This window comes from Gobius niger, assembly GCF_951799975.1.
Source record: "Gobius niger genome assembly, chromosome: 17".
NCBI classification, from domain to species: Eukaryota; Metazoa; Chordata; class Actinopteri; order Gobiiformes; family Gobiidae; genus Gobius; species Gobius niger.
The window spans coordinates 27952082-27978350 of NC_136868.1; the positions used below are offsets into that span (position 1 = coordinate 27952082).

At 41.1% G+C, this 26269-nt stretch overlaps 4 protein-coding genes and 1 long non-coding RNA gene across 5 annotated transcripts in view; 4 read left to right on the forward strand and 1 right to left on the reverse strand.

Annotated features, from left to right (window-relative positions):
* The first annotated feature begins 2147 nt into the window (after positions 1 to 2147).
* On the forward strand, positions 2148 to 13113 carry meltf (melanotransferrin). The gene is made up of 15 exons (XM_079575157.1): positions 2148 to 2333; positions 3303 to 3402; positions 3561 to 3746; positions 4070 to 4226; positions 4303 to 4370; positions 4561 to 4745; positions 5641 to 5803; positions 6544 to 6686; positions 7128 to 7224; positions 7475 to 7669; positions 8841 to 8994; positions 9082 to 9149; positions 10485 to 10672; positions 10758 to 10950; positions 12469 to 13113. Exons 1-15 carry the CDS (start codon positions 2244 to 2246, stop codon positions 12531 to 12533), a joined length of 2052 nt encoding a protein of 683 aa, XP_079431283.1. The 5' UTR covers positions 2148 to 2243; the 3' UTR covers positions 12534 to 13113.
* A 2810-nt stretch (positions 13114 to 15923) lies between these two features.
* LOC306977161 (protein NCBP2AS2-like) lies at positions 15924 to 16625 on the reverse strand. The gene is made up of 2 exons (XM_079575350.1): positions 16544 to 16625; positions 15924 to 16441 (listed from the first exon to the last, which is right to left on the reverse strand). Exon 2 carries the CDS (start codon positions 16353 to 16355, stop codon positions 16050 to 16052), a length of 306 nt encoding a protein of 101 aa, XP_079431476.1. The 5' UTR covers positions 16356 to 16441; positions 16544 to 16625; the 3' UTR covers positions 15924 to 16049.
* A 4753-nt stretch (positions 16626 to 21378) lies between these two features.
* On the forward strand, positions 21379 to 24896 carry LOC306976499 (complement factor H-like; the record flags this gene model as incomplete). The annotated part of the gene is made up of 8 exons (XM_079574431.1): positions 21379 to 21592; positions 21787 to 21969; positions 22850 to 22955; positions 23193 to 23269; positions 23784 to 23966; positions 24124 to 24306; positions 24415 to 24609; positions 24691 to 24896. Exons 1-8 carry the CDS (start codon positions 21511 to 21513, stop codon positions 24894 to 24896), a joined length of 1215 nt encoding a protein of 404 aa, XP_079430557.1. The 5' UTR covers positions 21379 to 21510.
* Positions 24897 to 25156: 260 nt separating this feature from the next.
* The window catches only part of LOC306977358, a 68257-nt gene continuing 67144 nt past the window's right edge, over positions 25157 to 26269 (forward strand). The window contains exon 1 of the long non-coding RNA XR_013793831.1: positions 25157 to 25267. This is a non-coding gene — a long non-coding RNA (uncharacterized lncRNA). The remainder of the gene's footprint in view (positions 25268 to 26269) is intronic.
* The window catches only part of LOC306977355 (complement factor H-related protein 1-like), a 40777-nt gene continuing 40016 nt past the window's right edge, over positions 25509 to 26269 (forward strand). Inside the window, exon 1 of the mRNA XM_079575658.1 lies at positions 25509 to 25621. The gene's annotated coding sequence lies outside the window, so the exon portion shown is untranslated. The remainder of the gene's footprint in view (positions 25622 to 26269) is intronic.

Here is a 26269-nt window from a genome sequence, read left to right on the forward strand (position 1 = left end):
CTTGTCAGTAATATTACTTTGAAGAAATGTTACCCCTTCTTTAGTGTAACGTTGGGTTACTCTTTCTACTTTGAGTATATTTGTGGTAAACAAAAAAGCAACCAATTTGAATATAATTAAACTCCATTGAATTTTCATCTGTACTACCTTTAAAAAAAACATTTATTTTGTCAATCCTAGTGGAGTTTGGCTGTCCAGGTACGTCAACATTAAACCATAAATCAGACTTTTGTGCTGAAGCAGTTACTTACCTCTCACAAGACACAAATAGACTTTTCGTCAAGTACTTTTTTTTTTTTACTTGGGGAACTATTTGAGCCATTACTACGTCCTACTTCTAAAGTAAATTAATGACTTAAATTAATGCTACTCTTGAGAAAATCCAGGTCGTGGTAGTGGCAACATCATTAAAAGTGGTAGAAAGTAGTGGTAGGTGTTACTAAAAAAATACTTAAATGACCAGTCTTGAAGTAACCACTACTTATTGTCGCAAGTCTAATTTCCTGAAATGTCTTGCATAATTGGCTGGTTATCTGCTTCAAATGGCCTTGACCTGACCTGAATCCTCTAATGGTAGTAGTTCTTACCATGGACTTTTGTGTGAAGTCTCATGAGGTGGTTGTTGACGTGGACCGAATTCTGAACCACTTTCTAAACCAGCTAATAAATTAGAGCTAGATCATCTGCCACTCATCACGGGGATGTCAGGGAAAGAGCAAATTCCAAATGGGGAATCTGGGGAATATGTAGTTGGAGTTGATCTGTGCACGGAATTTATTTTGGCTAACTTCCTGTTGGCCAATGTAGGGTAAAGACTACTTCCTGTCTGCATTTTCAAGAAAATGAAATGTAAAATAACTAGCAAAAGTATAATAACTTAAATAAAAGTAATGCCGGGTGTGTTTCATAGAAATTAGTTCAGATAGTGTTGCTATTTCAACATTTTGTTAGCATTAAATTAACTTTTAGCCTTTAGCTTCAGGGCTAAACACTACAGTCCTCCAGTAAAGTTTTTCTTTTCTTTTCTTTTTACGTGGAATTCTTCAACAGCTGCCTGTGTTTTTGTCATGTACTGTCTGTTTAAATATTTATATAAAAAAGACACGGCTAACTAAGGAATAAAACCCTGACAGGAAACCCTAGTAAGTTACCTAGCATCATGTTGCTAATGCTAATGTCACATTCCTTGTCAGTTCTTTCACATTTCAAACAAGTGGAAACAAACACGCTCATAAACATTTCAGACAAGAGTGAAGTCGTGTGATACGAACTGCTAAACAGCTAAAGAATCCCGTGCATTAAATACAAAGTGTTTTTAAAGAAATGGATGGAATAGGTTGACCAATAGAAAATATTCAAGTGTGTTATGTGTATTTATGTATGCTAACGGAGTTGTTCCACGGCTATTTTCTCCACTTTTTATTTGAAGCTAATGTTAGGAAATGTATGCTAACCGCTGGAAAGATGGCGGATCTCCATGGTAACTGTGGAATTTCCCAAACCCTATAGGTTAGTGCTAGATGTTCTGCTCCGGAGGGACAGTCTGCTGTGAAAACGTGAGATATCATGACACAAATTAAGGTTAGGGCCAGGGAAATGGTTCACCTCTTAACTCCCGCCTGAACCCAGAGGATCTTTTTCCTCACGTCATCACATTTTTTTTCCAACATTTTTTTGTTGGGTGTTCAACTCATTTTTGTAACTTTTTTTTATTTTTTTATCACATTTTTGTCATTTTTTTTTCAATTTTTTATCAATTTTTTGTCACATTTTTGTCATTTTTTTTTTGTCATTTTTTATCAATTTTTTGTCACATTTTTGTCATTTTTTTTTGTCATTTTTTATCACATTTTTGTCAATTTCTTGTGACATTTTTGCCACTTTTTCATACATTTTTCGTCACTTTTTTGTCAATGTTTTCCCACTTTTTTGTCACATTTCCATCATTGTTTTTTTTTTCCCATCACTTTTTTCCAGAAGCTTTTGGACTGGGGTAAAGCCAAACTGGAGAAAATGTGCTCGGTTCAGGTGGGAGTTAAGGGGTTAACCTTAAGGATTAGGATTATTTGTATTTTTAGACAAACCAACTCATAGATCTATACAAACTCACAGCAGACCGTCCCTCCGGAGCAGACGATCTAGCGCTAACCAACCCTCTGACCTGCTCCCTCTGCACAGCGGTCAGCCTGAGGAGCATCTCGTGGTGCACGGTGTCGGACCAGGAGCAGAGCAAGTGCAGAGCCATGTCCCAGGCCTTCTCCGCCGTGTCCATCCGCCCCTCCATCACCTGCATCAACGCCCACACTGCGGAGGCCTGTGCGCTCAAACTACAGGTGACTTTAAAATACATTTAGAATTTCAACATTTGTTTCAAAGGAAAGTTCGTTTTAATTGCGTTTCTGTAAGGGGGGTTTTGATTTTGAAATGTTTTAGCTTCATTTTGAACACGTCACACTATTAACCTCTTACCCCCCCACCTTAACCGAGCCCATTTTCTCAAGGCTTTACCCAAATCTAAAAGATTCTCGACTGGAGAGCGCATTGAGTTCTCTTGTGTAGGAAATGTGCGGTATAACCAAACACGCCTTGCCTTACAGCCTATGGGTAACGCCTCATTTGAAAGCTAAGACCAACAAAACCGAGTCACTTTATTGTGTGTGTTTTTTGTGTTGTTTTCGTAGGGTTTTTTCCTGTGTTTTTGTCTTTCTTCATCGCTTTCTATCTTTTTTTCAAGCAGCTTTTAGATTTTGGTAAAGCTGAGCTGGAGAAAAGCTGCTCGGTTCAGGTGCTCGGTACAGGTTAAATACTGAATAATTTAGTTGGCCGCTTTGTAATAACATTAGCAAGATCCTCAAGGTGTTGGGTACTCGGGGTATAAATGAATGACCCAAGGGGTACGCGAGACAAAAAAAGGTCAAGCCTTTGAAAAAGTTGTCAGTTCCTTCCAAATTTCCACAGGTATATACTGTAGGCTGCTGGACAGAACGAGGCTGAGCGGAAACAGTCTGGGGCGAGGAGACAGTTATGAGGGGGAATCACCAACAGAATAAGTGCAATATATATCCTGCCACTGTAAAAGTGACATCAGCAGGTGGGGGGGCAAGCGTTGTGAGCTCTTACAAAGAAAACTGAAGGGTGACTCAAACATACATGCATGAAACAAAACTATACCCCATATGTTTTGTCATGAAGAGTTAAGGAAAAGACTAGCACATGCATGGATCCCCACAAACCACTAAGGGGTTTCAAAGTGACAACAATGTCTCTCTCTCTTATAAGTTTCTGATGATATTTTGGAGCAGAATAAGGAGGTGGATGTCCTGTCCATGAATGCAGCAGACATCTACAGCCTAACAAAGAAGACCACCTTCACGGTCGCCGCCAGCGAGACCAAACAGGACGGTGGGATTCTTTTATCACTGTCTCAAAATATATGTATGAGTGATATTCAATGGCAATGGAATCTGTTGTGTCTATTTCGCTTTTCGAAACTGAAATTGAAGTAAACTTGCTCGTCCTCTGAACCCGAGCTGACAGTGAATGTGCCGCGTCGTGTGCAGAGACCGGGGCGGTGTACTACGCGGTGGCGGTGGTGAAGAAGTCTAACGTCGGGCTGACCGTGGACACGCTGAGGGGCCGGAGGAGCTGCCACACGGGGAAGGGCCGCACCGCGGGCTGGAACATGCCCCTGGGCTTCCTCATGGACACCGGCCGCATGTCAGTCATGGGCTGCAACTTCAGCCAAGGTAAGTCCAATTGAGTTCAGTTGATTTTGCATGATGTAGGCCCTTTAATCCATCCCCGGACCCATTTCTTCAAACCGTGTTTATTATGGCACCATCTATTTCTGAGCACGCCGTTAGCTTAAAAATGAAAGCTTGGATTTTCTGTTCAAAGACAACCCCAAACCAACACACTGCAATGTGATGACGTGTCCTTTCCAAATGGCAAAACACATTTACCAGCTACAATTATGCATGACACGCTCGTCCTGTTGAAACCATGCTGTTTGTGTTCGCTGCTTCTTAATGTAAGTCTCTCCTCTGCTCTTCCGTCATGTCTGCACCAGATTTGTCGGAGTTCTTCAACGCCAGCTGCGTGCCCGGGGCCACAGACCTGGGGGACCCGGCCTCCCTGTGCCAGTTGTGTCGTGGGGATGCCGAGGGAAAGCACAAGTGTGAGCTGAGCGAGCAGGAGCGCTACTTCGCTTACAGCGGCGCCTTCAGGTCACTTCTGGAACTATCGCCCTCACACGAGCGTGATGCGTTCAGGGCACTCACATGGTATTCTGGTGCTGTGCAGGTGTCTGGTGGAGGACGCGGGGGAGGTGGCGTTTGTTAAACATACGACAGTGGCAGAGAACACAGATGGTAAAAATGTTTGAAAATTGGAATGACACGAATAGCAAGGACCTTTATGGATGTATTTTGTGTTGAAAATTGCATTATTCTATATTGTTAGAAACATTATTTGCAGTATGAACCATGATATCTATTTTAAGCCGATTTTGTCACTGTCTATCCAAAGTGAGACTCTGCTTTTTTCTTGTCCTTCCTTCAGGTAAAGGTCCTGCCTGGGCGGCGGGGCTGCACTCCGCAGACTACCAGCTGCTGTGTCCGAACGGGCTCACGGCTCCGGTGTCCGACTGGAAGAGCTGCAACCTGGTGCGCGTGCCCTTCCGCGGCGTGGTGGTCCGGGACGGCATCGACCCCTCTGGGGTCTACAACATGCTGCGGGAGGGAATGGTTCGTTCACGCTAACATCACACTTGTAGTCTCAATCCCTCAGACAGATGGGGCCTTTCTATGTGCGGAGTCTGTTTTCCTTTTCTCTATATGAATTATTAAGGCCTAACATGGCAAATTCAAATCCATCCAATTCCATGATATGGCCCAACTATTTTTACTGCCAAAATACAAACATTTGGTATTGCCGGAAAAATGTACACTTTGAATAATGCACGGCACAGTGGCAGAGTGGTTAGCCCATTCACCATCATTTAACTCTAATCTTCACAGAACCACTGCTGTTGTCGTCTCTTTTAAGATATTTGGGGAAACGTCCCAGAAACATGTGTGAAGTGAACTTTTACAGAGCTATGTTTAGCGGTCCATTGGAAATCAGATGATGCCTGCTGTTCATGCCAAACATTGCCCACAAACTAGAACTACGCAAGTAATCACAGTTGAATCACAATTGCAAAAGCTCCCCCCCCCCCAACCCCCTGACTTTTATTTTTATTTTTTTTATCGTTGTTTTTAGTTTTGAACAATACCAACATAAGGGACAGTGAGGACCATTAAAAAAAGAATGTTTTTACTAATGTGAGTTCAAGTGAAAAAAAGTCATCCTGACACTGCTCTGCTTGAGTGTTTGGTCCTTTTCAAGTGTTCCATTCACAATTGGTACCAATCGTTAGCTGTGCGTTGAATAGACATCTTCCACAAATGACGCACGTTTTGGACGACAAGACGCACATAATGTCAAATTCATTCCAGTAGCCAATCACAAATGCTGCAATCATTTCGCAGCTGTAAAGTTGTCCAAAAATCCTGGATGTCTTCGAAAGTGTGCAGTGAAAACAGAATGTTTTTAAACTGAATTGATTTTGTTCTGTTTCTCCACCTGGTTGTTTCACAGGCGAAGTCGGGGTTCAGCCTGTTCTCCTCAGCGCCGTATGGAGGAGGTACGGTGCTGTTCTCCGACCAGACCACCAACCTCCAGCCCTCGGACGCCGACCCTGTGCGCTGGATGGGACGCCAGTACTACCACGTCATGAAGGCACTGGACTGCACCACCGACGGTTAGGCAGAACGCTCGCATTTCGCTTTTCAGATGATCCTGTCATGGATCTGCAGCGGCTCCAGCCTGCCGGGTTACCGCACTGCGGCGCTTCCAGGTTATTGCAGCACAGTGGTAAACCTGCAGACGGGAGCTGCTGCAGATGCAGGACCACAGAAGCACGGCCTTCATGCTAACGCTCTGCTAGGACACTGATTTGATTTATTCTTGTTATTGTGTCTTGCACATAAGTGCCCAGGCCTCATGGGCTTACAAGACACATTTCAAAACAGAATTCAGATGCCAAAATGAAATCACTGAAACTGTATCAATCATACCAGAATAACATCCACATCACACAGGAGGATAAACATTTACATGAATTACCTGAGCTTAGACGAGTTGATTCGTACTTCACCCTGTTAGGAGCTGTAGGAATACATTGGGAGAGGCCAAATGCTAACAACATCTTTGCTCTCTTTGCGTGACTGCGTCAACTCGTTTAAGATCAGGTAAGAACATATCTCAGTATGGAAAAACGGTGAACTATTCCTTTAAGCCTTTCTTCCTGGTTGAACAAGTGCACTGTCCCCAAGCTCCTCCCCCTCCCCTCGCTCCCCGTCACAGCAACGTACTGTCCGGGCTAGTCTCAGAGCGGGCTGCTGCGTGCTGCTTTGCCGTGGCGGATGCTTTTGCCAGCCGGTGCTCTGCGATGTACACGTGAACGCTGCGTGTCATACGTGTGGCATGTTCTCTGTGCAGACCAGCTGAGGTGGTGTGTCCTGACGGGCTCGGAGCAGCAGAAGTGCGCAGACATGGGAGCAGCGTTTGTCGGGAAGGGCCTCACTCCTCGAGTCACCTGTCTGCACGGAGACTCGCTCGATGACTGCCTCCGCAAGATTCAGGTCGACAACATTCATGACATTAAAAGCGAAGAGTGTAGATAAAATACTTTAAGAACTTCCAGATTTTAGCTGGATAAAACTGTAATGTATCCTCACTGTGTTTAGTCCTGACTCTGGGACCTGCAGAAGAACCTTCCCTGAGGTTCAGAGCTGAGACGGCTCATGTGGCTCTTGACTGCAGAGACCAGAGCACTGGACTAATGCAGTTGTATTTCCTTGGAGCAGAAGGGTTCTGGATGTACTGACGGCTCATTTAGAGAGGCCAGTGAGCAGCAGCCGCTACAGTCGTTGTCTGGTTTAGATACCACACCTTTGATCTACGCAATGCTTTGAGATGATAACACAATGCAGCCGATTGTCCGAGGTCCACTCTGAGAGCCATAGGAAGAATGAAAGATGCTCTTCTTTATCATTGTTTGTCTGTGCTCTATGTAAACGCAGAATAAAGAGGCAGATGCCATCACTCTGGACGGGGGCTACATCTACACTGCAGGGAAGGACTACGGCCTGGTGCCTGCCACTGGGGAGAGCTACACGGGTAACGCATTCACCCACTCACCCCAAAGCTTTGATGAGCAAGAAAGGGGCTGTCTTAGACTTATGCAGTGGTACTCAGGGTCATCTTGAATGTCATTTTCTTTAGATAATATCACTTTAATAGTATTTACTGTTTAGTGAGGCATTTTAGTCAAGTATTTGTCTGCTTTAGACAAGATGTACAATCAGTTTAGTCATAATTCAGTTCCACTTAGGCCTACTTTTGATTTTGCCTGTGCTCGTCTCTCCAGATGACAGCGACGGCTCCATCTACTATGCCGTTGCCGTGGTGAAGAAGAGCAGCAACGACATCCGTAACCTTGACGACCTGCGCGGACGGCGATCCTGTCACACCGGGTACGGGCGGACGGCCGGCTGGAACGTCCCCGTGTCCGCACTGATGGAGAGGGGCCTCATCTCCCCACAGCAGTGCCGCGTCCCGCAGGGTAAATGGCCCGTTCTTTTGACAGTCATGTCCTGCCATGGGAACGAAGCTTTCACACACTGTGCAGGGAAACATAGCAAACACAGCCTGATGGTGAGTGTGAGTTCAGGGAAATCTGTGGCGCTCGTGCTTTTCTTTTCTGCGTGAACTCAGGCCAAAGCATGAGTGAGGTAAATGTATATGTATTAAGCATAGGATTGTGTCAAAGTTAACGCTTAATTGAAAAAAAATATTATTAGTGCATTAACCATGAATTAATTACAAATGAATTGCATTATATTGTATGTTTTGACCAAACACACTCCCATATCTGAGCACACACATGACCTGAAAGACTAAGCACTTAATTATTACAGAAAAATTAACCCCAATTTGTCCCAATTAATCGAATTCCACAATTAATTAATCCGATTTAAAGCAGTACTAAGTAACGTGTTTACCTTAATAAATCCTTTTCGTAGTCCCTGTGGGGGTAATACAAGTGTTTATGGGATGATTGGAGGGTCTTTCATCTCCCCCCCTGGTGTCTCTGGCCAGAAAACCATGTTTACAACTTGACTGCCACCGGTCCGGAGCAAGCAATACACACTAATGGAATCACGAAGAAGAAGCTAACATGCTAACGGGCAAAGCTAACTGCGGGCTAACGTCACTTTAAACAGTATTTACAGCCAAGTTTGAGTGAAAAAAATGATTTCCATTGTATAATTGGATGCACAATATCCCTCTCTCCCTTCGCCTTTCCTGTCAGCGTAGTATTTACTCTCCAAGACAATTAATACGTTAGAAAATCGTAACTTGCTATGACACCTGCAGTTGCGCTTATGGCCTCTAGGGGCAAGAGTTACTTAGTACTGCTTTGATAAATCCTTTTCGTAGTCCCTCTGGGGGTAATACAAGTGTTAATGCCGGAACCACCAATACACACAAATGGAATGGAATGGAGCTACTTAGTACTGCTTTAAAAGAATGCATTGATTGACAGCACTAACTGAATACCGACTGTATCTTTACAATGTTACGTCTGCATAAAGAACTTGCATGTAGAAAAGGAAAACAGCCATTGTTTACCAAAAAAACAACTTCCTCTTCAGTGCAGTTTCTACAAACCTTTTATCCCATTCCTGCCGGAGCACATATTTCCTCATGTTGTCTCGTATGTTTGGCTGCAGCGGTGAGTGAGTTCTTCTCCCAGAGCTGCGTCCCAGGGGCCAACCAGGCGGGCTTCCCCAGCAGCCTGTGCGAGCTGTGCGTGGGCGACGAGAAAGGACAGAGCCAGTGCGAGAAGGGAAAAGACCTGTACGACGGGTACGACGGAGCGTTCAGGTACACACGCTAAAGCCGCTTCAGAAACCAGAAACGCATCCGTGTGAGAAGCCACAGAGGTGATCAATCTCCCCACATGTTCTCCAGGTGTCTCGCAAAGGGAGATGGAGAAGTGGCCTTCGTCAAACACACCACGGTTCTTCAGAACACAGACGGTAGGTAATGGTGCAAACTGTTATGAATAAGATCATATAAATATTGTCTTACACTTGAGCCATACTGTATATTTAGTTTGTAATATGATCGAAACATGACAAAGAACAATAACTGACTGGCAGAGTGTACAAGTCACATTTTATTGAATAACTCTTTGAAGAAACTGAACTTCTAAGAGTAGTTTCATCACCATGCTTTGTATTTCCAGTGTATTATTTTTTTTATTATTATTGTTTTTTTGGTTTTTTTTTCAACTTTTATTTCTCCTAATTTATTTCACTCCTGAATTGTAAATCAGACGCTCAAACAGTTACTCATTACTGGTTACACGACCCACCTCTATATAACAATATGTAAGAGCTCTGTAACTTAAAGGTGCATTATGGAATTTTGTATGTGAAAAAAATTATAAAAATGTTCTATTAGTGCTAAAAGGATTTGACCTTTTAGCGACCCAGTGGTCAGCATAGCGCCTTTACTTTCCATCAAAGTGGCCTCTATGATGCCCCAGGATCAACTGTTTTTACAGTTTCTGGTAGGTTTTCGCTGCTGGCGGACCCTCTCACCAGAAAACCTGCAAAATATTTGATCCTGGAGTGTTGTAGAGGCCACCGTGATGAAAAGTAAAGGTGCCATGCTGACCATCTGTACAGCCAGTGGGTCACTAAAAGATCAAGTTACAAAGTTCTATAGTGCACCTTTTAGTTACAGTGCTCTTTTAGTGAATAGTGTTGGCAAAAATACTTTAACTTGAAATAAATTAACTCAAGAAGAAGTAAAAAGTAGTAACCAAATATATTTCTTTAAGTTACAGTACTTACCCACCAAAAGACAGATCCTTTACCCCTTACAGTGAACAAACTTAAACATGAGTGCATTGAACAGATCACACCACACTAGTGAAAGCTTTTTGGCAGTATTTGTAGCCTCATTTTATTAAATATGGCACAGTTTCATTGATATAAACACTTTTCTCATTAGGGCTCAAATTTCTGTCTGCCGTCATGAAAAGAAAAGTGACATAAAAGTGAGCTTGTCTTCTGAACGGCTTTGCAATGAGCGTTTCCCAAAAATATAGCAAACACGTTTTCGTCACTTTTTTTCTTGCTCTTTTGTCCCTTTTTTGTTGTGTTTTTGTCATTTTTCTATTTTGTTATTGTTGCTTTTCCGTCACGTTTTTGTCTCTTTTTTTGTCACGTCTTCATTGCTATTTTGACCATTTTTAACAAGAAGCTTTTAGATTTGGGTAATATGAGCTCTGTCCAGGTGGAGGTTAAGAGGTTAAATAAACCTTAAACAAGCTGAATCCTCGGTCATGTTTCTGTCCTCTGCAGGTAACTCAGGCGAGCCGTGGGCGTCAGACCTGCTCTCCTCAGACTTCCAGCTGCTCTGCTCCCACGGCAGTAAGGCGGAGGTGTCCCAGTACAAGTACTGCCACCTGGCCCGTGTCCCCTCCCACGCCGTCATGGTGCGGCCCGACACCAACATCCACAGTGTGTACGGGCTGCTCGACCACGCGCAGGTACCAAGGAGATAAATCCATAATTAAATAGCCAGCTCATTGCACTAGATATCATTCACACCATTGTGTTATTTTCATTTCCCAGACTTACTTTGGCAGCGACTCAGGTCCAGAGTTCAAGATGTTTGACTCGAAATCCTACGACTCCACCGACCTGATCTTCAAAGACTCCACGGTGCGTTTGGTGGCAGTCGGAGAGAAGAAAACCTACCAGGAGTGGCTGGGGCAGGGATACATGGACTCGCTGACCGACCTGGAGTGCAACTCGTCCAGCGCAGGTATTTACCCCGTCAAACCAGGGACATCAATGTGGAAATGGAGGAAGTACTTCTACAGGCCATCGTCTTTATTTGATCTTATCTATTTGCAAAATACTATACTTTCCAAGCGACTTCTCATTCTGTTTCAAAGGAAAAGAACCTATTAACACGCCTAAACTGTACGCTCAGAGTTAGGGCGGCACGATGTACAAAAAAAGAAACTGTGATACAGGTGAGCAATATTGCGATATTAGTTTCGTATTTCACTAAACTGTTTACAAATCGTTAGTATTTTTCAATGCTAAATCTGGACCAAAACAAGAATAAAATACAGCAAAAGTAGGAAATTCCATTCATTTCTTTTTGAGATTGACTTTTGTGGCGTCTTGTGGACGTCTACGGATGTTGCATCACCAAGTATTTCATTACAATATTTTTGCCGATATATTGTGCTGTCCTAGTTCAGTGTATTTGTATCAGGAAGTAGCCCGGCGTCAGCGACTTTTACCATGCAAGCTTCTCATCTGCAAAAGGCCACAGCCAGTTTTAAATAGGGAAAGGGAATCAAGTGCTTCACAGAGTGGCAATTTTTCATTCACTGCTAAATGTGACTGGTTTGATGGCTGATGTCTTTGGGCCAGAGGCCTCATGTATAAAATAATGGTCCAATGGTCAAAATATCACTGTATATCGCAACATCACCTCCTCCATCGGATTATTTTCACCCCAAAACCCATATTTTTAAACTTAAAAATGTGCAAAAGTTCAATTCGAAGCCACACCATGTATCATTTCACCCAATGAATAGAATAAAGTACAATCATTTCTATTGCAGATATTGTTTAAATCAAAAGTGTGTGTGCGCTGTGAGCGACTCAGCTCTCCTCAGACCTGACTTTATTGACTTGGAGCAGGTACGTCTCCAGCTCGTCTCCATGGAGATGTTGACTAAAAGCAGCCAAATGTGCGCTTTCAATAGATTATGTCCTAATCCAAATGCAATCTTTGTATTCCCACTGCAAAGAACAGACTTTTCTGTGTCTAGCCTCTCATTTGGGGCATGTTTTGTATCGGCAACAGCAGAATCCAAAATGTTACGCAGTGTGCCTTTAAGTCACGGCTTCAGTTCCATTTAAGCCTGGTTTTTACACATTTTAGTATGTGTTTTTTGAATACAAATTGACAAAAATGGTTTCAATTTTTGGTTTCAGTGTGATGGAATACACTATCCTAAAATGGTTTTGTAAAATGATGAATATCACAATTGTTGTCATTGCAATATTCAAGTCAGTTATCGGATATTCCCCCCCCCCCCCCCCCCCCCCCCCCTCATATTGTGTAGCCCTAAATGTTGCTTGTCTCGCGTTCCCTGTGAGCCTTTCATTTATACCTCCTAGTACCCTCTAACTTGAGAGCGCCGCTGCCAATGATTTAGAATATGAACTGATTCCAAGTGCGTGGTGCTAAAAGCTCGCATGGTTCAGAAACACCTGGAGTATAACCTCCTCTAAACCCCACATTTTGCTCTTTCTGCAGTGATCTCCTCCGTGTGGCTGCTGCTGCTGGCTCTGTTCATCACTGCCGTCTCCAACACCATCTAAGCCTTTTACCATTCTCCTCAAATCTCCAAACTGCTGTCTTTGCACCGCCACATGTCTCACTCGGGCAGAGAATGTTCAAGTTTGAAGTCCGTAGAACAGGCTCTTACAGGAAAAACGTTAATAATTCACGACGAGCCATCTTTCAAAAACATATCTGGCCAATTGAATGTACAAAAAAATTGTGGTCAGCTGTCGGTCAGTTTTTGTCGCACTTAAGGGGGATGACTGTGGCGTTTATTATTTTTTCATGGGTTACATACAGTAGGGTTGCCATATCAGTGTGTATGCTCCTGCTTGTTACATTTGTCCACACACGTCCCCTTTATCAAAAACTGACTTCATGACCGGAGCTAGCTTTATCTTTTACAACCCTACCATAAAAAATCCTTCAGTTATCTTGTAATCGGGGCAAAGACCGCAGTCTAGTCACCTTGAATCCACTGTGCGTTAGTAAGAAAAAATGGTATCCTTAAAAGCATTGTAACTTTGGCCAGTGGACGGGTGATTTCTGTCGGCACACTTTTATACACCACACCATTAATTATAATAAAGAATGTGGGTTAATGGAAGAAAAATGACAACAAAACAGTTAGCAAGCCGGTCTATTCCATGTATTTTTCCTATAGCCGTTAGCCTTTAGCCATCAGATATCGCAAATTATGAAAAAATCCAGACGTTTTGAGCTGGTGTCAACTCATCGACCAAATTTAGGTGAGGTTAAAAGCCTGGTTCGAAATCATTAAAGGAACAGGCCACCATTTTTACATACTGAGATATGTTCTTACCTTAGCTTAGACGAGTTCATTTGTACCTGTCTGGTCTTCACGCGCGCCCTCAAGTCACGTAAACACAGCGCAGACGGCGTTAGCAGAAGGAGAGGCTAAATGCTAACGCCGTCTGTGCTGTGTTCACGTGACTGAGGGCACACGTGAAGACAAGACCGGTACAAATGAACTCGTCTAAGCTAAGGTAAGAACATATCTCAGTATGTTCAAAACGATGGCCTATTCCTTTGATGAATGTACAGACCTTTTTAGATTTTACTTAAAGTAAGAATTAGCGTAGAAGTGTCCTCTGAGCTAAATGCTCATAGGACACTTATACGCTAAAATGCTAACTCAAATCATATTCAGCTAAGTTTCTGCTTTTTGTAGGGTCAGGTACACCTCCAGTGCCCACCATACACTAATAATAGAATTGCCTTGGGATGGACAAATACCTCGTCATCCTTTAATGTAGCTGGTTTCCCCATTCATTTACATGGGGATAGAACGCTCAATTTAAACAGGTCTTGGAAGCTGTTCGCATTTGTAGGAACGGGTTCAGACAGCTATCTATGATTACTTTGGGATAAACCGTATTTCTGACCATTTCACAAATAAAACATAATACTCAATTCAAGTATTACAGTACATTACATATACTCTAACTTTGACTTAAAACTAAAGTTAAATTGAGGTCTCAAGGCAACACATTTAGTTTCAGTGGTACATACACATACGTTAAGTATGTCTGAGAAGAGGTAATTACTATGTGGTGCTGGCAGGCCGGCCACATTGGTCATTACCACTGTTTAAAACCATCTTATGTCACATTTTGCCCGTGCATTACAATGATAATCATCTATTCTATTCTAACTATCCAGCCTGTCGAGATTTGAGGAGAATTCTTCTGTGTTGGCCGTATGTTTACTAATTGAGACACTCCTGGAATAGTAAGTATTAGGAGACTGATTTGTTTCAGAATTTGATCATGTTTGTTGTCAATGTTGAGAGATACTATATTTTTGTATGAAGTTCAGCTGCCATATCAGTGAATATGTACTGACTCATTCTGTCAGTGATTGAAGCCTTCTCTTTTGGGAAATGATTGTGATTTGACTAATATTTAGTTGCCAGGCCAGTGCGTCTGCGGAAGTATTATGGAAACGTATAAAACTACTGTGTGCTTCTTCGAAATAAAGAGCTTTACTGCAAATCATGTCTTGTGTCAGTCTATAGATAACTTAGCAATGCAGGAAAAAAAGTGATTTAGTTAGGAAAAAAATCAATGAATAATTTAGTGATACTGATCTTTCTCCAACATATTTTTCTTGCAAGGTGGTCTAAGATAAAAATGGCTAAGATCGACATATGTTTCAAAGGGACTTGAGTAAATATGAGACTTACAATCAGTTGCCAGGATGATATTTTAACACTGAAGTTTATGAATAATTGAAAGTTCCATTCATTTATGTAATCATATCTTAGGCATTATACGTCTGTTTTGTGGTATACTTTGTCAATCTTTTGAGAGTCAAACCACATCAACACTAAAACAACCATCAGGTCCAACTTTTACACTTTAAGTCCCTCTTGGGGTGCCTATGGTGCAGCTCAGGCGCCAAATTCTTGTTGAATCGACATACATGGCCAGAGATGGTATTTTTACAGCACATTACTGTGGGAAAGGGTTGGCATAAATTTTCCAGCCCTAAATAACGAGGCACGGGCTAAACGCACCCAATTGAATTTTCCACTGCATTGACCCCCAATCTGTGGCCCCTATATGGCACGCAGTACTGTATAATCCTCCACACAGAGTATCCCATAAACTGTTCGTCAGTGCACAATATTTTACCCATTTGATAATTATTTGAATTAAGCAAAAGTATTTTTAAGTAACGTCATTCATACTTGAGTTCCAAATGGGTACCTGAGTGGGTGCTTAGATAGAATTACTATACCATCACAATTTCACTACTACTTTAAAAGTTAATTTTAAAGCAGTACTAAGTAATGTGTTTACCTAAATAAATCCTTTCCGTAGTCCCTGTGGGGGTAATACAAGTGTTTATGGGATGATTGGAGGGTCTTTCATCTCCCCCCGGTGTCTCTGGCCAGAAAACCATGTTTGCAACTTGACTGCCACCGGACCGGAGAAAGCAATACACACTAATAGAATCACGAGGAAGAAGCTAAAAGGCTAACGGGCAAAGCTAACAGCGGGCTAGCGTCACTTTAAACAGTATTTACAGCCAAGTTTGAGTGAAAAAAATTATTTCCGTTGTATAATTGGATGCACAGTATCCCTCTCTCCCTTCGCCTTTTCTGTCAGCGGAGTATTGACTCTCCAAGACAATAAGTTATAAAATCGTAACTTGCTACGACACCTGCAGTTGCGGTTATGGCCTCTAGGGGGAAGAGTGCTGCTTTAATGATGTTTTTGGTTATAGGTTTGAATCTGAGCTTGAAATTGAATAGAACATTCCACTTTGGCAGGATAATTAAATTAAAATGAACTAAAATTTGTACACTACCAAACTCAAACCAAAGTCTAGCTTTTCTTCTAATAAAGCGACATGGAGCAAAAAAAAACAAGGAAGGCCTACGGTTTACCATTTTTCCACTTACTTTATTAAAATTGTAGAGTATTTAATGTATAAATTAGTTCCCTCCACACAGTGAAACTTAGATTCGTGTCCAACCACACTGCCACAAGACAGCATGGAATCACAGTCCGCTTTCTTGACGCATTTCACTTCTTGAGGTGTCTGGAGCCGTCCTTGAGTCCCTCTTTGACCTCGCTTATAAAGGTGTCTCCCACCCTCTTGAGGCGGCTGCCCATCTGACCGATGTCCCGCGGCATGTGACTGGCCTCCTGGCGGACTTGCCTGAGTGTTTCGGACCGGAGAACCCGCCTGGATGCATCCTGGCCGGCTATCTGGGCTTTGGTGATGGCGTAGGCTGTGATTTGAGCCGCTCTGCGAATGGGGCGAGACTCCGCGAGCTTCTCCACCACCTGGAGTTTGTTCAAAAGCGAGTACAGCACACGACCCAGCATTGTTTACAGCGAATGTGTTTAGCTTCCGTGTGTTAGCTTGGGTGCTAGCTTCGCCCGCCAGAGCTTAGTCCCCAACTGTTGTTCAACTGAAAACACAAAAAGACAGGAAAGAGAAGAGCGAGTTAGTGATTCGACCTGTAGCTTTGCAACATGCCAATGAATAAATAAGGTAAAATTCCTCTTTTTACCGAGGTCAGGTCACTGCTGGCTAGCGTTACATGACATCAGTCTTCTTCTACGTTTAAAATGCACCTTTAGCGCCCTCTATTTCCGTCTCATTTGTCTATCGGAAACCGCAGCCTCTTCCTTCCATAATTCGAAAACAAAAGCAAAAAACACAACTTTTTATGCATTTTAGGCTAACCACGAGTATGATAACAGTGCAAGAGAAAGGCATTACGTGTGCCATAAGTAGTCGTTTTTTCTGTTCATACATAGTAGATGTATCTTGGCTGTTTTTTAAGACATAGACTTGCAGTGTTATATTTTCTCATATACTTTATAATACAGGGGCGGATCTAGAGAAAAAGCAAGGCCAGGGATCATTTCAGGGGTGGCAACACATTTTACAGTGTCAAATGTTTACAGCGGGAACTGCAAGTTTTGATTGGTCGCAAGGCAATTTTTCTGTTTAGATGCAGGCCGAGCCTCCCAAAATTATATACAAATAGTAGCATTGTTTATAATGATAATGTACAGGTTCACAAACTAGGAATATTTCTCGGTGCAAATGTGAGCCATAAAACATCTAGCACAGATTTGAGATAAAATAGGATGAAAAACTTTCAACTAAGGCTATGGGGCATGCATTAAGAATATTAAATAAATGAGATGAAAAGTGACGCATGGCAAGACAACAACAATTTCACATTGAACAACAGTGGGATTGTATTTACAGATGTGTTGGCGTATAAAGTGATTTCAATAGGGTGGCAGGGATGGCAAGACCTTTACTAGGGGCGGCAGCTGCCACCCCCTGCCACCCCTCTAGAACCGCCCCTGTTATAATACAAAGTGAGCTGCTATCAATGGCTGCTAATAGTGACTGAAATTTCTTTTTCATCCACAGTTTGGTACATGAAGTAAACCACTTTAAAGAGAGTGTCTGAACACTGATCAATACACTGGAGGAATCTGGAGCACTCAGGTAAATCACAGTAACATGACCATTTCTTAAGTTTGACACTTCGCGATTATGCTATGCTGCTATTCTGAATTCACTCTATTCTGAATTCATTTGGTCAATGTTCAAACATTATATTTTGCAAGACTGCATTTCTGATACAATTCATTCAAGTTGATCTCATTTCATGACATGCAATATACACATATACCGTCAAACTTCAGTAAGTCATTAGCTAATATTTAGAAGAAGGTGATCTGAGGCACTTAAATAAAAATCCTTTATTATTGAATTGAACTGAACATTTTATTTCGAGTCATACAACCAAAACTATACAAACAGTGTTCAAGAACAAATACAGAGACAAGGGTACATGCCATATGTGTCCAAGAACTTTACTCTTACATACAACACACTTCCTTTGCCCCTATAATTAGCCAACAAAATAAAATAAATAACATTTGAGCTCGAAAAGAAGTGGGAAAAAGACAAACTTATTTACTCCCACCCCCATTCATATATATTCTAAATAATTTAAATAATGTGGTTGCTAAACTAGCTTAATTTAGCCCTTGGTAATGAAACAATTAAGTTAGTTACAACATGAGATGCAACAATGCATTACATTTAGTAAACATTTACAAAATGCAACACTTTATAACAAGTGTATAATTATTCATTCCTACATCCAATATATCAGCATGGTAGTATTAGTGTTATTATAAAATCATCATCATAACCCACAGTATTTATAATGTCTATAAGTGTTATTTTGATATATAACATAGTCCATATCTATTCATGAGAAGTATCACAATAACAGATTGATTGATTGATTGATTTTTTTAAATTAATATAATAACAACAACAACAACAACAACAACAACTACAACTACAACTATTATTATTATTATTATTATTATTATTATTGTTATTGTTGTTGTTGTTGTTGTTGTTGTTGTTGTTGTTGTTGTTGTTATTATTATTTCTTTCTTAAGCCATTAGCTAATGTTTGTTTTATTTTGGCTCTGACTTTTTCCATGCTTTTCCAAATTGCCACAATTTGCCATGACGCTTTCACGAAAGTGAATACTGCAAACACCACATTTCCACCCAAACCAGAAAACAAGCTACATGGGTCAAAGCTCAAATGTAAAGACATTATTTATTTGTACAAAATAGTAAAAAAAAAAAAATAGTAAGGGGAGGAGACTCTGCTTTCTAAGGTCAGTGGTTACCCTGGGGGGTCGTGGGACACTGACGTAAGGGGGTCGCAAAATGATTTTGAGATGAAAAATGTTCCATTTCTGAATAAATTTGATGTTGACTTTTGATTGAAAACAGCATATATAGTGAAATTAGGCCAAATATCAAGACACAGCAGCCAAGGTTAAATTCAACAACAACAATGCTTTTGTACGTCAGGGGGCGCCACAGAGCCAGCACGGCCTGGCACGGTATTAAATGCATATTTACCTATTTCTTTGTTAGATTTAGGTACAGTAAAAAAAATAGAGCTAGTCATTGTGATGAAAGATAGCCTCATGCTGCCCTCTTCTGTTATGATGAGAATGACATGCCGTGTGGGTACATGGGTACATAGGTTGGTACCAGGTTGGTACAGAGGGTTCTCTGCAGCCAGACCCCTCTCAAACTGAGAGGTTTTTTTCATTGAAAAAAGCTGACAGCAGGAGGAGCCCCAGTAAGTTTTAACCAGCTTTATGTCTGAATTTTTATTGTTACTACTTTCATTCTTAAAGGTATAATTTCTTATTATAAAATGCAAAATACTTGTGCTTAGGCAAATGAAGTTCAATTTAAATTAATTGACAGGGAAGGGGCTACAAAACAATTACACCAAATAGAGTGAAAATGTATACACCATGTTGTAAATGTTCTTTGGCCGTGTTTAAAAGCATTGACATGAGTGACTACAGTTTTGGGGTATTTTGGGTGGAATTCTAATCATTAGCAGCAGCAGAGATAAAGGGCACGAGTCTAACAGAGGACTTGGTTTTGGGAACTTGTATAATCTGTAATCGTTATAATCTGTGACGATCAGTTATACCTGGAGGGGACTTCACACTGTCACAACCGGTTTAGATAGATTGAATATCGGAGAGTTAACATACTGTACTACTCTACTATTATAATTGAACCATATAATCAAGAACCAAATATCTCAGTTCTTTGACTGATAGCAAGTTGTGGTTTGACACAAACACAGACTCTATTTTTAAAGACGGTCAGCAGAGAATCTATCTTTTAAGGAAACTGGACTCTTGTAATGTAAATAAAAGGATTCTCTGCAACTTTTACTGCTGCTTCATAGAGAGCCTCTTACCATTTGTATTTGTTTGCTGGTTCAAGAGTTAAAAACAACAGTAAAACATTGTCATTGGAGTTAAACAGAGAGACCTATCATCTCTATGGGAGGAGCAGGCGCTAAAGAAGTGGAAATGTACAGTATCGTGGGTGAGTCTGTCCTCAGTGTTTTATCTCATGCTTTCGGGATGTTGTTTTTATGTACCTTCTCGGAAAACTAATAGTTTCTCCAACTCTCTTGTCCCCTCTGTCACTGAACTGTTGAATTCTTAAGAGAGTGTGTTTATCAAGTAACATAGACGATTTATCTTGAGCCTCTCCTTTAATCTGAAGTGTTGGGTCACTGACACAGTGACTGCGATGTGTTTGTGAAATGTTCTGACGTTTGCCCTTTTGGATCAATAAAGTTTTCTGAATCTGAATCTTTGTCTTCTTCGAGTGAGTTTCACATTTCTCAAGGCCTTTTGAAGATTGCGAAAGCTTTCCTGTCGATTCTGAATTTCTATATCTGATAGAAGCTCCACTGGAATACAAAAAGTGTCATGTGCATACAGGGGTACAATTCTCTTCCTAACAGACTGCGGGCTATCATTTATTTATACAGATAACAAATTTGAACCTTGGATGCACCCCTGAGGCACCCCCTGTGACAGGCCTGACAGACAGTTTGAGGACCATACCATGGACTGATCAGGTACTTCAATCTGGCTGAGTTGTTTTATTAAGAAAGAGTGGTTCACCGTATCAAAGGCTTTTGCTAAATCTTCGAAAATAGCTGCGCAGTGTTGCTTAGAGTCCAGAGCAGCTGTTCTATGATCAAGGACTTTCAACAAAAAAACGCATATACATTGGTCAGTATGATGAGGTCCTTGAGGTTTATTGTTGTACTGACAAGATTTTTTATGATCTTGTTTACATGTCATATATAATGTGGGAGTAAGAAAGGAGATAACCCACCAGGTCCAGCTAGCTTTTTAGGACCATGAGCTGGCAGTTCATCAGCAACTTGTTCTACAGCAACAGATTTCAGACATAGTTTATGAGTTGCAGCAGGTGAAACAGTAGGCTCTACGTTTGTGCTGTTTGTTGAAAACACCTGCCATACGTAGCTTGTCACGAAGTACGATATTGACACATGCTAAGTTTTACAGTAATTTCAAAGTTTATGGTGTACTGCTGTATTGCCCCTATAGGGAGATTTATTCTCTGCATTTGGCCCATGTTACAATGCCACACTGGCTGATTGCTGCGTATTATTCCCCTCTCTAGTTTTGAAGTTTGACTTTTACACATAAACTTTGCACAGATGTTAAAATGCTGCAATTTCTTTACTTTATTGATTTTTGCCAATCATTACCAGAACACAAACAAACCTTTACGGGAAGAGTTTTCAGAGTTGTTTCAAAACCAGGCAAACATTTCATTTCAAACACCGTAAAACTTCCAAATACTTCAGAAACATTTCATCATTACAGACGTTTCAATAAAAAGTCGCTTATCTTTGCTGAATCTAAAATCCACTTCCCTCTTCTCTGCTTCCTGTCCATTTTGGCATCTGGAACGTTGCGTAAACCTTTGGGCTCTTACATCGGCCCCCGCCACTCGTCTGTGTGGAGCTGGACTGCACTGCCCAGTCCAGCTGCTTGCCTAAGGACAGTCTAGTCCCCGATATTACTGTCTGAGGATTTGGACACTGATGAGGACAGAATGCTTGCATTAAACCAGTTCAGTGGTCTCTTGTTGCGGATTTATTTGCTGACCATTGTGCAATATGTGGTATGGTGTCATGGTAAGATTATATTTAATATTTATTATTATTTGTTGGTAGTGCAGCACTTGTAGTTGTATTTAAGCACGGCCTTGTATTCCACTATTATGGTGCATGTATCTATTATAATGTTCTATTTTGAATTAAAAAAAAAAAAAAGTAATGTTAAATGTATTGTTACTTTTTACAAAAAAAATGTTTTTGTTTCCCTGAAGGTTGCACACTGCAAGAATTTAAAGTGTCGAACTTATATGATGACAGTTTCGACTTAAGTGCTTTGAAGGCGAGCTATGACAGTGGGGATGTTGTGAGAGTGCGTTGCAAAGTCGGCTTCAGAGGCTTCTTCAAACTGATCTGCAGCAATGACGGGTGGCATAACTCCGGTGACAAATGCAGACGTAAGTTGGAAAAACAGAACAAATTATGAAGAAAAGAAAATTGTACATGGAGAGTTTATAACGCCGTGAGAAGTGACCCTTTGTACTTTCTACACTATTCTACACTGCCTAACTAATCAATTAAAAAAAACAGGAATTTACCCAAGCAAACATTGGATAATTGGTGCATGGGTGATTGTCTTTTCACCCGGCAACACATTATATTAAATTAAACCCAACTGATGCGGTGAATGGCTTCTCATATCTGAAAGAATCATGCTGAAAGATCAATCCCGGGGTCGGGGAAAAGATGTCAGTATGTAAATCATTGACAAGCATCAAGCAGACAAAACATCGAAATAGGCTGCAGAAAGTACTGAAATTGGCTGAACGGTCCCATGCATCATTAAAAACTGAAAAAAAATTCTAAATAGGAGAAAAACAACTGTACAGCTCAGGTATATGTTTGAGAGTGAAAATAAAAGCATTTCCGAAAAGCGCAATTTGAAGGGAACTCGAGGGATTAGAATTGAAAAGAAAGCCACTAATCTGTGAGGCTAATTTCACAAAATGGCTTCACTTTGCCAGGGAGCAGAAAGATTGGACTGAAGTGGAAAGTGATCTGATCCAGGTTTACAGTTTGCAGTTGATGGGGTCTAGTTTCAGCGACACTCTGTGCCCAAGGATGAGGTCAGCATCCTGAATGACCTGGCTATTCCATCAATGGATTTGTTCTTCCCTGATGGTAAGGGGAAGAACAAGATGACAATGCCAGGATTCATCGGGCTCAGAGTGTTTCAGGGAGCATGAGACATAATTGTATTTATTTATTTATTTTACTATCAGAAGTGCCTAGAGTGACTAATGACTGGTGTCTGTGGATATATATTTGTGTTTGAAGCAATATCCTGTGGCCACCCCGGTGATGTCCAGTTTGCTGATTTCAGTCTGGTTCATGGAACGGATTATGTTTTTGGATCACAAGTTCAATACACCTGCCACAGAGGGTAAACCATTATAATACTTTGTAAGAACTGAGGACGACGTGCTAAAATGATATTGAGACTTGAGAGACAAAACAGTACCAGCTTTATTGGCATAGTTTGAAAAAAACATAATAGATTTTTAGGTCTAGGTTAGGGTCTAGGTTCATCATTTTCTTCGCACACTGAATTTATTGACTTCACATTTTTACAATCTTTGATGTTTGGCTGAATGTTGGTAAATGTGCTTGTCCTTCACAGTTACCAAATGACCAGCTACACAAGCACGCGCAACTGTCTTCAGGGAGGCTGGGACGGCCATCTACCAGAGTGTGAACGTAAGAGGAAAACTGTTGAGGAAAGGACATCAAAACACTTCCTTCCACACACAGTGCTGGTGTGACTGCAGCCATAAGAGAGGCTCGTAGATGCGTCAAGCAGATGTTATAATCTTGAATTTTTGCAGAGCAGATTGAAAGAACAATTTTCTCTGCCTCCTCTCAATTCCTGCTCAGGGAAAGTCATACCTGTTTTGAACACAGTCACCATTGTACATGTGCATTCAGACGTTAGGGTTAGTCTATTAAGTAACTTATGCACATGTGATGATGTGATCTCTGATTTTAGTTTTGGTTTTAATCAGGCTGGAGCATTTGTAATTGAACTTTTTTACTGAAGGACAAAATACTATACAAAAGGAGATCATATTTGCAAGTCCCTGTAATGCCTGTCTCAAGAGGGTTTTACCCAGTTATTTTTGTTTCGTGTCCTGGAAACAGGATGCATTAGAAAATATTTTAATGATATTTGTGCTAGTCACAAAATGAAAACAAATGATCAAATGTCTTTCAGCTGTTTCCTGCCCGTCATTAACAGTGACTGATGGAGTCCTGGTCAGTGGAGACATGGACCAGCCAACATCTGGCAGCGTGCTTCAGTTTAGCTGCAGTTCTAGAAACCACGTGCTCATTGGTGCAATACGGATCGAGTGTGATGACAATGGAAAGTGGAACGACAAGCCACCAACATGTAAAGGTGATGTACTGAATTATTACAGAAATTGCCCAGACTCTACTTTTAATAATGTAAACATTTAGAACATTAGTAATTCATACATTTCTTTCTCAATCAAAGCATTTTGCACCAGATGTAAAATAGATTATCACTCAGTTATTGTGTTTGTTTTTTACAGAAATATTTTGTCCAAAACCCCAGTTAGACCGTTTTCAAGCAGGGGAAGATAAAATGTTGTACAAAAAAGATGAGGTCTTCAGATACGAATGTGATCGCGGCTACAAAAAGGTGGATGGGAGACCGTCACTGTGCACGAAAGTGGGACATTCAGCTCAGTGGACCCCCATGCCCCGATGTGAAGGTGAGAAAACCTACTCTTCTATATGATCATCATCATCATCATCATCATCATCATCATCATCATCATCATCATTGTTCTTAAGTGTCTCATATTTCTGATTTATTTTAGTCATAACATGTAAACTCAGCCCAAACCCTCCTGTGGGCACCACATACAATCCTCTGAATCAGATCATTTTCACACCTGGACAAAGTGTGAGGGTCTCGTGTGGACAAAAGCAGTGGGTGAAGGACAAAGAGCATCAGTCAGCTGACCTAACATGTCAAGAGACAGGACGCTGGGACTCTGACCCTGTGTGCCAACGTATGGAATTAGAAACACTTATTGTGCATTTACACATTTATCATCTTTAATGTCATAATGTTTGACTGTTCTTTCCTTCAGTGGTCACATGCTTCAAAACAGCTGAAAATGTCTACAGTTGGGAAAGCAGTTGGGATGGGCGTCACACAGTGGATATTGATAAAACTGTGTGGTATCGGTGTCATAGAGGGTATGATGAAACAAGTCCCAGTGGCAGAGCCACATGCACCAGACGAGGCTGGGAGCCAAATACTCTTTGTAAAGGTGCTGTGAACTTCAACATTTGACTTCATTCTATTGTATTGGTAAAACATCGTCACATGATAAATATGTGATAAAACATATTATATTTTTAAAAAATACAGTGCAAATTGACTCAAATACCATCTTCCATATCTGTTATTGCTGAAAACAGATTTTCACTCTGAAAAGTTTAGTGATTCTACTTTATTATTCCATTTTCTAATCTTTTCACATTTTTCTCCAGAAAGAGGATGCACCAAACCTCTTTACAAAAATGCAGAAATTACTTACAATAATGAGGAAAAATATGAACACAATGAAAGAGTCTCTTTGAGATGCACCTATGACCATCGAGTCACCTTTTATGTTGACTGTTATTATGGAAACTGGAGAGGCTCAAAACCAACATGTAGAGGTAAGCACCAACCTGATGGACCTGGAACCACTTCATTAGGAGGAAACATCTTTGATAATGTGATACTGGAAGCAAATGTCTGGGATACACCTTTAATTTAGACTTGGTGTCACTTTTAATAATTATCAAAACATTTTTACGCAAAGTTTCATAGTAATATATACTATGTGTGATGTGTTTGTGTAGAGAAACCATGTAGAGATCAACCAAACATTGAACATGGAGAGATGGTCAGTGTCAGGAAGACAGAGTATGAGCATGGTGAGAGTGTGCAGTTCAGATGTGAAGGTAAAAGAACCCCCTTCAGTGTGACCTGTGAGTCCGGAGAGTGGAAGACAAGAAAATCATGTGAAGGTAAATGTGCACAAACACACGGTATGAAAACAAACCATCGCCATATTTCAAATTGAAGAGCCATGTCTTCATGTTTATGCAAAAAACAACCAAATTAATTGGGCCAGATCTTCCGCCTGGCACAGTCCGTGCAAAACTAAAACGCAACGTGGGACACGTGGTCGTGCAGGTAGTGCTGGCTTTGCGCTACGTGGCTCCGTTGTTTATTAGATAAGAGGCCGACTGAGGCCGGAGCGCTGCTCTTTTTTGTCCTATGGCAACCTTCCCTTTATTTTCCTCTATATCGCGCTGCCTTGTATTCTTCCTTCAGAATCCATGAATGTAGAGAAATACATCACTCCAAATGGCTTAATTTTCGAACATTTAATCTGATGCTTAAATTAAAATATACACGTTAAAAGCACAGGCTCAGGGCGTGATTATATCATGGATTATGATTGATTTGTTTGCAACAGTAGGAGGTTTTCTCTTTCAGAAGTCAAGGCGCTCAAGCTGCTTTTAGCAATAATCCCAGGACTGTGTCCCTGGTACAGCGATCCCCGGTCTAACGCCAATAACAACATAAATAAAGTTTAATATGAACAGTCAAGTGAATGTCTGGTTGCGCGTAGTAGATCAGCGTGCCCACCCCTGTCACCAAAACAACGA